The 12,444-nt window shown below is 38.3% G+C and overlaps 2 protein-coding genes across 9 annotated transcripts in view; one reads left to right on the top strand and one right to left on the bottom strand.

The window, feature by feature from the left end:
• Positions 1–87: 87 nt before the first annotated feature.
• Positions 88–3,278, bottom strand: LOC129185197 (golgin subfamily A member 4-like). Its single transcript, XM_054781973.1, has 2 exons — positions 1,484–3,278; positions 88–501 (listed from the first exon to the last, which is right to left on the bottom strand). The coding sequence occupies exon 1, from the start codon at positions 2,760–2,762 to the stop codon at positions 1,932–1,934; it is 831 nt and encodes a 276-aa protein (XP_054637948.1). The 5' UTR covers positions 2,763–3,278; the 3' UTR covers positions 88–501; positions 1,484–1,931.
• A 441-nt stretch (positions 3,279–3,719) lies between these two features.
• Positions 3,720–12,444, top strand: part of calcrlb (calcitonin receptor-like b) — a 34,334-nt gene continuing 25,609 nt past the window's right edge. For 4 of the 8 annotated variants that reach the window (XR_008572060.1, XM_054782273.1, XM_054782246.1 and 1 more), the window contains exons 1-4: positions 4,533–4,694; positions 10,738–10,797; positions 10,878–11,022; positions 11,099–11,209. Coding sequence is in view for 7 of the 8 variants with exons in the window: in XM_054782273.1 (XP_054638248.1) it covers positions 10,741–10,797; positions 10,878–11,022; positions 11,099–11,209 (313 nt within the window). In the remaining variant the exon portion in view is untranslated. Of the gene's footprint in view, positions 3,982–4,527; positions 4,695–10,737; positions 10,798–10,877; positions 11,023–11,098; positions 11,210–12,444 lie in introns of those variants that run through there. The other 4 variants (XM_054782257.1, XM_054782215.1, XM_054782224.1 and 1 more) reach the window with 3 other exon arrangements.

Here is a 12,444-nt window from a genome sequence, read left to right on the forward strand (position 1 = left end):
TGTAGCATTTTTGCTCGATTGCAAAATATGCTGAGGTCGTCAGAAAAGTAAACAAGGAGGGGTTAACATACTCTTGATATCCAATGTTTTATTGTTCATAGTTCATATTGTTGTTAGTGCTGGACTATAACAGTTTTAAGTTACATGTTATGTTTATCACTCACCTAGATTCAAGAGTTTTATTGTCATATGCATAGTAAAACAGGCAGTTATACCATGCAATGAAATTCTTATTCTGTTCATTCTCCCAAGAAAAGAAAGAAAACACAAGAAAGAATAAGATCAGAAACATAAATACCAATAAATTAAGCAACAACAACAGAACAGACATGAATACAAATAAATAATACAAATTAATAAATAAATAAAGTGCTATGAGTGTGTGTGTGTGTTGCGTGCGGAGTGTGTGAGTGCTTTGATGAGAAGCCTGATGGCCTGTGGGTAAAAGCTGTTCGCCAGCCTTGTGGTCCTGGACTTCAAACTCCTGTAGCGTCTGCCTGACTGTAGGAGGGAGGGTGACAGGCCAAGTGTGAGGACCTTATTCATGTCATTCCTGTAAGTGTTTCCAACCATGAAATAGTGGGGGTAGTCTGCTTTCTTAAAGTTGTTCTTTATAATACTATTTAAGATGCCCCAAGTTGCTCTCATGTTATTTTTGTTCTTATCAAGTACATGACTACAATATTCCCTCTTACATGCTCTCAAGATAGTTGTCAACTTATTTGTGTAAGTCTTATACTTTTGTTCTGCTTCTTTAGTCTGTTGGATGATGAATGACCTTTATAATGTGTTCTTCTTCTTACAGGCGTTTTTTAGTCCTTTTGTCATCCATGCCTGGTTGTTTCTCTTTTGCTTCTTGGGCTTTTCTTGCCAGGGACAGTTCTTATCGTAGAGCTCCATGTAAGTACCAAGGAAGCTGTCATATGCCTCGTCCAAATCTATTGCACTGTAGACACTCTCCCAACTTTGTTCTTCTAGTCCTATCTTGAAGGCACGGATGCTGTCCTCTGTACGCAATCTTTGAAAAGTATTTTTTGCCTCCACCTGTTTTTTCTTATAATGTTCATTGTAGATTGTGAACACTGGAAGATGATCACTGATGTCACTAATTAGCAGGCCACTGATGGTGTTGTTATCAAAGTCATTGGTGAATATATTATCAATAAGGGTGGCACAGTGGTCTGTTATTCTACTTGGTCTAATGATTTTAGGATATAAGCTCAAACTATACATTGTATCTGTGAAGTCGTCTATTTCCTTGTACTTGTGAGTTCAAGAGGTCAATATTGAAGTCTCCACATATGAAAATAGTTTTTTGACCTATGTCTGTGAACGTTGTCTTAATCCAATCCTCAAACATTCCAATCTTTGACTTTGGAGTTCTATACACACAACTTATTAACACATTTTTGCTTTTTTCTTTACAGATTTCAATTGTTATACATTCTAAAATGTTATCAATGACAAATGACATATTCTTTACCATTTTGTAGTTCAGATGTTTGTCCACGTATACGGCCACACCTCCTCCATTTGCATTGTTCCTGTTTGCACACGTCATTTCATATCCTTCCAGCTCGAAGTCCATTCCTTTGTTAGCATTAATCCAAGTTTCTGAGATTGCTATAACTTTGAAAGGTTCTTTGAATTGATTCAAATATTGTTTAATATTAGTAAAGTTTGCGTACAAGCTTCTGCTGTTTATGTGTATGATGGATAACTTGTGGTCGTTGATGAAACTGTTGTTGTATTGCTCCTCCGTATAATAACGGCAGTCGTTTGTAATGTGAGAGAAAAAATTTAAGTCCGCATCAATGTCTTTTTCCATATCCTATTGTTTGTGATCTGTAAAGTAAAAAGTGTCCAATTGTAGATCTTCTTGTAGCATATTAAAGCTGTTTTCCTCCATGTTGGGAGACCTCAATATCTTTCTAGGTCCTTGATGTCTTTGACAGCAAGAACTCTGGCCTCTGGTCCTCCATTTGCTTTGATGAAGATTTTGCAGTTTGCACTCCATCAACAACTTGTTGCTCTGTTGAGGCGACATCCATTTCGTCTGGTTCTTCAGTATTCGCCACTGCTCTGGCATAGGACCTTGGTTTGATTCGAAGTCCCGTCACGACCACGTCATTCATTCGCGTGTTCTGATCCATGTCATCTATGGTGTTTTTCAGCTTCTCAATGATTTTATCCTTTTCTTCACATTCATTTTTGAGAGTGGCTCCCAGTGCATCATAACTTTCCTGTAATTTTTTATTCTCCACTCTCAGACCTTGCATTTCCTTCCTTAATATCCCCATTTCATTTTGAAATGCTTCTCTCTGAACTTGCTCTTTCATACCTTGCATTTCTCTTTGTATGGCGTTGGTAGTCACTAGCAGACTATAAGTTAGTTTTTGCATTGAGTTGGAATTCTCCACAAGTTGCTGCATCTGTTTTCCATAATCCTCCATGGTTTTCGCCATGGTATACTCACTCTTTTCCATTGAACTTCTTTCTTGCTTTTTTGCGCGGTGTTTAACCTTCTGCAAGGCTGTCGCTGTTGCTTTGTCTATATTTCCACTCAGGTGTGTCATCTGGTTAACTGTGTCATCCTTGTTGGGTCTCGGCGGCGGTTGTGGTACTAAGTGAGCACCTCCGGTTGTCTCAGGAATCTGTTCTAGATCGACATCTTCCGTATATATGACTGAATCTGGAGTACTTCGACCAGAACTGCTAGAGCCACCGCTTGTTGCGCTTCCTCTCCCTCGAGCCTTTGACATCGTTACTGTTACTTGGCAACGCCGTCAGTTAGCCGTTGGCTTGTGGTGCAATGCCTTCGGTGATTAATATTCGTTATAACGGCGAGTTTATCTCTCACCAAAGTCCCACCAGTCCTCGTGGGCCGAAAAAGCTGCACAGGAAAACTCCAAATGTTATCCTGTTATTAAAATCAGGCTTCGTGTGCGGCTGTCAAACCGCGGCTAGCATGATAGCTTGCTTGTAACGGCTGTCGGCTCCACCTGATTGTCTCTTTTGGTGAGTTTAGTCCACTCGCGGGTCCGAATTGAGGCAGAAGTCTCAGCACTCACTTGCAGAGTTGTAATCACAAGTTGTGATCACGAACTGTATTCACCAAGGTCGCAAAAGTTTAAAACTCCGGTAATAGTGGACGGAGCTTTTCCGTGAGCGTCCTTTCCGTACAACAGGAAGTGACGAATGGAAGCAGTTGCACTGTAAGCAAGTATGTCTTTCTATTTGATGACCACCGATACATAGACGGCCCCTCTGCCACATTTTTGACCCAATGCGGCCAGAGTCGAAAGGTTTGCCCACCCCTGCTATAGCTCGTAAAATCAGGCCTTCAAAATAAAAGCTCGGCAGTAAAACGACACCGTTGCACCGCCGTCCCCTCCTGTGACATTCTATTTGACTCGCCCGCGCGCCAAACATTTCAAATGATGTCATTTCATATATACCAATCTGAGACAATCTATCCATTTATATGCCTCTGAGTTTAACTATAGTCAAACTATTCCAGATTCAGGCTTTCTGCTTATTTTTACTGTAAAATTAGGTATCATTTGTAATGTTTATGATTTATAACACGTGATGTTCTGGTGTTTCCACATGTTCTACGTTTTAGGTTGTAAAAGACACTGCTTTATTTATCCCAGAAGAGGGCGCCATAGTTACATGGTTCAGTTGTGACTGTTGCAGCAGGAAGTGTTCAGATTCAAGATGGCTGCATGAGGAGAAAGGTAAACATCTGTAACGGAGGTTTCTAAGTTCACCAACTTGACTAAACGCTGCTTTGCTTCAGTTTCAGTCCAGAACTTTACAGTAATTTATACATACATTCCATTCCATACGCTCCCCACCTCTGAAATCAAGAGTTCGCCCATGATTGAAACCATGGCGATGTGACGACACCAAGGCCAGCAGAGGACGCTGTTGCAACACGGCTTTATTTGACATCATTCTGCAAAAAATTGACGAAAGGTATGTGATCATAATGTATTTTTACTTGAATTTATTGGACTCGACATCGGAATAGAGTTGCGAGTTGGCGTTGTGTTGACAATTACGGGTATATTTCGTGCATTTATATGACTGTGGCAGAGTAGGTCAAGTTAAAACGGCGCACATTGCTTAATTCCCACAAGCTAAATTGTACATGTTACTCGTTAAAGTTAAATCATACCCTGTGGTTTCATTAAAAATATTTTGGTTTTAAACTCCTGCAGCTCGAGGGTGTCCCTTCATGTCTCGTGACGTCATTCGTGATGTGTTAGTCGCGAACGAAAGGGCTCTTAGATTCGGCTCTTCGAAGTCAAGCTGTATATCGTGACATAATATATTGTAGTAATGTATATATAATATTATGTACAGTGTATATGTATATTGTATAAAATATATATTGTTTATTTAGTATATTGTATTGTATTTGTAAGGAGCCATTCGAGAGCCAAAAGATTTTTGTCAGTGAGCCGACTCCTAAGTAGCGAGTCGCTTAAAAGAGCCGAAATTCCCATGTGGAGATGTCATCCACACAGTATCTTATCAGGATGGCTCAGACTGTGCAGGGAAACACTGCCAGACACACTGACGACCCCCCTCAAGTGCATAACTTCTTTACCATCTTTACCATACCCCAAGACTGAACGAAGAAGTCTAAGGATTAGCCGACTCTTATCCGACTCACCTACAAAAAGGTAAGGTCGTGTTTATGATTTGATTGTACACGCAGCGTCATTTTAAATCTTATTTAGAATGGATTCAAGTACAGCTAGTGAGGGTAAGTAAATGTACTTCCATGTTCTAGTAACCACCGTACATACGTTTGTTGGGGTCAACTGTGTCTAATAATGGGGTATTTACAGGAAGTCACTGCAGGTTTTCGGGCTGCTTTGGGACTTGTGTGGCTAAACTTGCTCAACATGCATAACTCATACAGGAAGGAAGCTGAGGTGGACAAGGGAAGAGTGAACTGGCTGAGGCTTCAACTTTATGACCACATAATCTAATAATACGCACCAAAACTTCAGTCTCTGTCAAATTAATAATGCTGGGTTTTGAAGCTGTAGCATTCTGATGGTGTGTTTATTATTAGGGCTGGCCCCTTATGCATCAACCACCTGGGGGGCGGGGGGGCGGCATTATCAGAACGGCTCTGACCGAGTCAACTGAGATGCGCTCTGTTTATATTTTTAATAACTTAAGGCATTTTGTTAGGGTTTGTAGTTTATTCTTTATTTAATCGTATTTATTACTCAGAATCTTTCTTTAGTGGTTCCGTTGCTGTAATAGACCCCGTTCAAACAAAGAGAGTTGTGATTCATTCATTTCTTATCTTTGTTATATAATATATTATGTGTCAGTTTGACGTAGCCCACAAGCTTAAGAATAATCATTATGGTGACATTCATCATTATCTTAACCTGTCAATCAAAAGGACATTGTTTGATATTTAAAGACAGAATCTCTGATATGGCGCCAAAATAGGGACAAAAGAGAAAACACATAAGAAACTGGCCGATATTATCATCTGATATTGGCGTGAACATGACATGTTGCTCCGTATTGGTATCGGCTTTGCGACTGCGTGAGCCCAACTGTGTTCTTAATGTATTTTAATCACAAAACATCCTTGTTAGCATCCTGTTAGCTAGCTAATACAGCTGATGCGGTACGCCGGGCTTCCTCTGAGAAGTCAGAATCTGGGAAGTCCAACGATAAATGTCTGTCTCATGCTAATGTAACACAGTGTTTCAGGTTTCATGCTAGCTGATGTGGAAGTTGGGTGCGGTGTGAATAAAGGACGGGAGCTACGGCTAGGCAAGTTTATCATTTGCACTGTACGTCTCTGTTAGCAACAGTCAAGGGACCTTCTTCGCTCACACAACACACTTCCAGCCTTCAAAATAAGAGCCATTTTGGCTATATCTTGTTTACCTGTGTTCACAAAATAAGGGTTTCATAAAGAATTGCTTGCAGCAACAAAGTACACTACTTTTCAAAAGTGCACATATTTTGTGAAAGTGTACTCCTGTCAAATGAAACTTTAAAGCATTTATATTAAATTTTAATGGTTTGATATTTATATGCTGGTTGAAAATAGCCCTGTAAGAAATTCATACTAAAGTTGATAAAACCCCAAAATAATTGTATCATTATACAATTCTGGAGAAGTTCAGATATTTCATCCAAAAAGAACTCTGGTTGGTGCCCTCATTTAAACCAAGCAAGCTTTTATGACCCTGCCCCTAAAAAGCATCAAGACTCATTAGGGACCAGAATCAAAACGAGCAATCTTAATCAGAACCGGAATCGTTCAAATTCGAACAAAGCCCACCCGTACTTATAAAAAACAAGCAACACAAAATAAAGTTGTAATTTTGTAAAATTTGGTTGAGGAAAAAGATATTATATTATGGGAATAAAGTCAGAATATTACAGAAAGAACATTTACAAAGATTATTTAAGAAGAAAGTTGAAATATTTGGAAAATTTAAAAAAGCAGGAAAAATTGAATAAAAAAAAAAGACTTCAGACTTATTTTCACTTGTATGACAAAGCTGAGATGCATTTTTTTCTTGAAATGTATATAAATTCATCGCATATCTACATGTGTTGCTTTAGCAGGGGTCACCAACGTGGTGCCCGCGGGCACCAGGTAGCCCCCCACGACCATACGAGGTGCCTGCAAGCCTGCTTTTCATTCAGGTTTTCAGTTAATAATGTGAGAACACTAGAAAGAAAAGTATTCTGAAACATAAAATGTGAGTTGTGGATACCAGCATTTTGTGAATGTTTTGGTAAAACAAGCATATTTGATCTGTTTGGGTTGAAATAAGGTATGAAAATCATTTCTACAAAAATGAGTAGCTCGTGGCCATTTTCATTTTCTAAAAGTAGCTCTCGCAAGAAAAAACGTTGGTGACCCCGCTTTACAGAGTATCAAAGTGACAAAGTGGCATCCTTTCATTTTTTTATTATGTGGCCCTCGCTGGAAAAGGTTTGGACGCCCCTGATTTATACTGTATGTATTTGGAATGGTCATTAATTTTATTTGAACATGCATACAAGTTAAAATGGAAGACATCACATAATACAATTCACAGTTCCACATGTCCAAAAGGAGTCGGAAGAAGCAAAGATGATTTAATCCTACCCCCCATCCGTTTCACATCTGTTGCTGTACATTTATTCACTTCTTGCATATACATAGAAAACAGATAAGGCAATGTAACAATATGGTAATATAATTGTCAAGGTTTTTCCACAAGCATAATAAATAGTAATCATATATAATAATCAATATAATAATAAATAAATAATAATAAATACAAATAAACATAACATAACAAGTTCAATCCGTTCCATAATTTGATTCCACATACTGAAATGCTGTTGGTTTTTTAGCGTTGTTCTCTTGTAGAAAAGTATTGTATGACATTTTTGGGTAGCAGGTTATTGTTTGCTTTATGCATAATTTTAGCTGTTTGAAAATGTACTAATCAGAAAATTTTAATATTTGTGATTTTTGAAATAAAGGATTTGTATGTTCTCTATATGCGGCCTTATTGATTATCCTAATTGATCTTTTTTGCAGTACATTTAGCGAGTGAAGATTACTTGGATAGTTATTATCACATATCGCCACACAATAAGTTAGATATGGTAATACCAAAGAACAGTAAAGAGTATGGAGGGATTTTTGGTCAAGGACAAATTTTGCTGTAGTATTTCACGCCACCTTATGTTGTATATTTTTTATGAGATTTCCAACTCATTTTTTTTTATCTATTGTGATCCCCAGAAATGTTTTTTTGTTCACCCTTTCAATGTCCACACCATCAATTTGTATTTGGTCGTGCGTGTCCTTTCCGCTATTACCAAATAGCATTATATTAGTTTTACTTAAGTTCAAGGATAATCTGTTTTTAACAAACCATCTTTTTAATATGGCCGTTTCATCCGTGACTTTTTTAATTAGCTCTTGTGTGCTTTCCCCAGAACAAAAGGCAGTAGTATCATCTGCAAATAATACTAACTTTAAGTCTTCCATCACTTTACAGATATCATAAACATACAAGTTGAACGGTTTTGGTCCCAGTATTGACCCCTGGGGTACACCACATGTAATAATTAGACTTGCAGATGTGTATTCTCCTAGCTTTACATACTGCTTCCTGTTAGCAGGTAGGTTTTGACCCAATGCAAAACTAACCCTCTAATTCCTTACCTTTCTAATTTTGTAATTAGGATGTTGTGAATAATTGTTTCAAAAGCTTCTGTCAGATCCATAAATACTGCAGCTGCACACTTTCTGTGGTCTTTAGCATTGGTCATTTCCTCCGTAATTTCAATCGGTGACATGGAGGTTGAAATGTTAGCTCTGTATCCATATCGGCTATCCGCGAGTAATTCATTCTTATTGATAAATTTGTCCAACCTGTTATTGAATAGCTTCTCGATGATTTTACAAAATTGTGGAAATCAGGAAACTGGTCGGTAGTTTGTAAATTGTTTCTCTCCGTTTTTGAAGATCGAAACTACTTTAGATGTTTTTATTTTATGAGGAAAATTACTAGTTTGGAATGATAAATTACTGATACGTCAGCAGTTCTACGATCTCGTTATTAACCCTTTTTATTGCTTCCTTTTCGACTTCATGATGATGATGATGATGATCAGTTGATGTTTTTGCTTTACAATTATTGACAATATCAGTGATTTCACATCAGTGACAAACATGGAATTAGGATTCTTGTATATTGTTTCGTTCCTTTCCTCGACTGTCCAGAATTTTGGAATCTCTTCTTCCAGTTTTGGTCCGGTATGTACAATGCAGTTATTAAACTTTTCAACTACCTCATTCATATCATCATTTTTGTTTTTTCCAACCATAATAAAATAATGAGTGTAGTCTGCTTTCTTAGTGCTGTTCCTTATGATACTGTTTAGGATGCCCCAAGTTGCTCTAATGTTATTTTTATTCTTGTCTAATAATTGGCTATAATATTCTTTCTTACACACTCTCAAGATTGTTGTCAAGTTATTTTTATATGTCTTGTGTTTTTTTCAGCTTCTTTAGTTAGTTGAATGATACATTTCCTATATACAGTAATGTATTTTTCTTCATACAGGCATTTTTTTAGTCCTTTTGTCATCCATAGCTGATTATTTTTCTTTTGCTTCTTGGACGTTTCTGTCAAGGGACAGGTCTTATCATAGAGCTTCATATAAGCATTTAGAAGGTGTTCATGTGCTTCATCCATATCATTTGCATTGTACACACTCTCCCATCTTTGTTCTTCTGGATCTTTCTTAACAGCGTAGACAACGTCCTCTGTGGGTAGTCTTTGGAAAGTCTTCTTGTCCTCCATCTTTCTTTTTTGTAGTGTTCGTTGTGAATTGTAAACACTGGAAGATGGTCACTGATGTCGTTGATTAGCAGATCACTAGTTGTGTTATTATCAAAGTCCTTGGTGAATGTATTATCAATTAGGGTGGCACAGTGGTCTGTTATTCTGTTTGGTCTGGTGATTTTAGGATATAGACTCAAACTATACATTGTATCTATGAAGTCATCCGTTACCTTGTTCTTGTGTGGATTCAGAAGATCAACATTGAAGTCCCTAAATACAAAGATTATTTTTTGACTGATGTCTGTAAATGTCCAGTCCTAAAACATTTCAATGCTTGACTTTGGAGTTGATCTTAGTAATACATTGTTGCTTTTTTCTTTACAGATTTCAATCGTTACGCATTCCAAAATGTTATCAATGGCGAATGACATATTCTTGACCATTTTGTAGTTCAGATGTTTGCCCATGTACACAGCCACTCCTCCTCCACTTTTGTTATTCCTATTAATGCACTTCATTTCATAACATTTCCAGCTCAAAGTCCATGACTTTGTCAGCATTAATCCAAGTTTCCGAGATTGCGATTACTTTGAAGGGTTTCTGGAATTGATTCAAATATTGTTGGATGTTGCTAGAATTTGCATACATACTTCTGCTGTTTATGTGGATAATTGACAACTTATTGCCGATATCAAGGTTGTTGTTGTATCGCTCCTCCGTGTAGTACCAACAGTCATTTTTGAAATGAGAAAAAGAAATGTGTCCGGATCTATGTCTTTTTCCAATTCCAATTACTTGTGGTCTGTAAAACAAAAGGTGTCCAATTGTAGATCTTCTTGTAGCATACTGATGACGTTTGATTTGTTTTCCTTTTCCATGTTGTTGATCTTTAGTTGTCGATCTTTAGTATTTATCCCATGGTTTTCTGCATGTAAAACTATGAAAACGTGTTTTGTGTCAAACATTTTTGGCTTTCTGGAATGGATTAATTGGATTTACGTTATTTCTTATGGGAAAAATAGATTCGGTTAGGGTACGTTTCGGTTACAGTCGGACCTCGGACCGGCATGGCTCAGGTGGTAAAGTGGTTGTCTCCCAACCTGAAGGTTGCGGTTTCGATCCTCCGTCTTCCTGTGATCATGTCGAAGGGCAAGATACTTGGGCAAGATACTGAACTCTCAGTTGCTTCGTCATCAGTAGGTAAATGTGCTAACAGTGTCAAAGCGCTTTGAGTGCCTTGGAGGTGGAAAAGCACGATAAATAAAGTACATACAAATACAAATACAAGTAAAAGACCATTTACCATCTGGAACGGATTCATGACGCTAACCAAGGGTTCCCGTGTAATTTATTGAACAATACGTTTCCCATGTGTTTTCCCCAGAACATGCATCTGGACATGAACGGCGTCACGTTCCTCCTGGTGATGTTCTCCCTGAGCAAGGTTGTCAAAGATGCACACAAAAGCTGCTTTTTGCGCTGGATTTAGAAAGAATTGTAACCACTCATGACGTTTTTAACCAGCTTCTGATGGCGGAAAGCTCTGAAGACGCCTATCAGGAACATCACGGGGAACATGAGGCCACAAGACACCAAATTGTCACGGCCCAGTACGAGTGCTTCCAGCGGATGGTGAGAGGAGACTGGCATCGCAGAGCCAAGACCATGGGTGAGGTGGTGACTTGGCGGACCATCCAAAGAGGCATGAGTGTGTGAGGTTCGTTATTTACTTATTTTGTCTGCAGGACCGGTGTGCAACACAACATGGGATGGTTGGCTATGCTGGGATGAAACTGAACGGGGACTCACGGTAGAGCAGAGCTGCCCAGACTATTTCAAAGACTTTGACCCTTATGGTGAGCCCAGTTTATGAATTTACTCAATGTATTCATCCACAGTGTCACACTTTTGTACCACATGGAGATGTGCAGCTTTCAAAATGGTGTCGTTGCCGGTCTGTCAGGTTCAAACTCCTGTGACACTTGTAAAACACAGCAAAATTACAGAAGAGACAAGACAACAAGCATATCTTTTTACTCGCGAGGACAACGGAGGAACGTACCAGAGTTACATTCCCACACCGCTCTGAATACGTTCTCTGAGCGCTCTCTTTTTATTTGGGTGTTCCCTATCTACAAGGTTGTGCAACTCTAAGGGATGGGGTAGCAATGCAGTTGCACTACTGTACTTGTTTTTTCTATGTTTGTGCTTTTTTATCTGTAATACATGTGTGGTATGAAGCACATTTCAGCACAGCCTCGAAGGACATCGGTTAGTATGCGACTGCATCCTTGGAGTCAACAGACACCGTGGCGCCATGAGTCGTCACTTTCTCTGTTGCTGGGTCACCACTGCATTCCTAAAACAGACATTCCTAAAAGGCAACACACTTTAACACTACTACGATATATGAGTGATAATTATATTGCTGGTTAATTTATGTCCAGTTCCAACACAGTCTTATTTAATTGGATTCTTATTTGTGAATGTATTAAGCTGCCTTACTTGTTGATTGTAGGAGAACATGTTATTTTAGTTGATTATTGGTCATAGGGAGAGCTGCTTCCTATATTGGTATCGGTTGATATCGTGATATCGCTGTCCCTCACCACATTACGCTTCGAATGTTGCGGCTTCACTATAAATCCCAAATATGTGAAAATAAATCATGTGGTTGAATACGGCCTATTAATAATAAAACATATGCATAATAAAAGAAATTGTGCATATTTTTGGCCAAAATGAAGCATTTTCATAAAAATGGCTAAATGAAGTAAAATACAAATATACTTTACCGGCCCAAACTTTTAGAAGACTCCAATTTCTCCAAGAGAAAAACCTACATTTTTAAATGTTAAAATGGTCTGTCTAACTTTCATTGTTAATTCCCTTTTTTCTTGCCATTTTTGTAGCAACAAATTACTTTATCCAGTACAATGCTGTTCAACTGATGTACAGTATGTATGTATGTTTGTATGTATGTACTTTATTTATCCCACAGCGGGGAAATTTACTTGTTACAGCAGCAAGCAAGCAAGATACATAAGTAAAGAGTACAGTGTAAAGAATGCATAGTGACTACAACATGGTT

Source organism: Dunckerocampus dactyliophorus, chromosome 1 (genome assembly GCF_027744805.1).
Source record: "Dunckerocampus dactyliophorus isolate RoL2022-P2 chromosome 1, RoL_Ddac_1.1, whole genome shotgun sequence".
Classification (NCBI taxonomy): Eukaryota; Metazoa; Chordata; class Actinopteri; order Syngnathiformes; family Syngnathidae; genus Dunckerocampus; species Dunckerocampus dactyliophorus.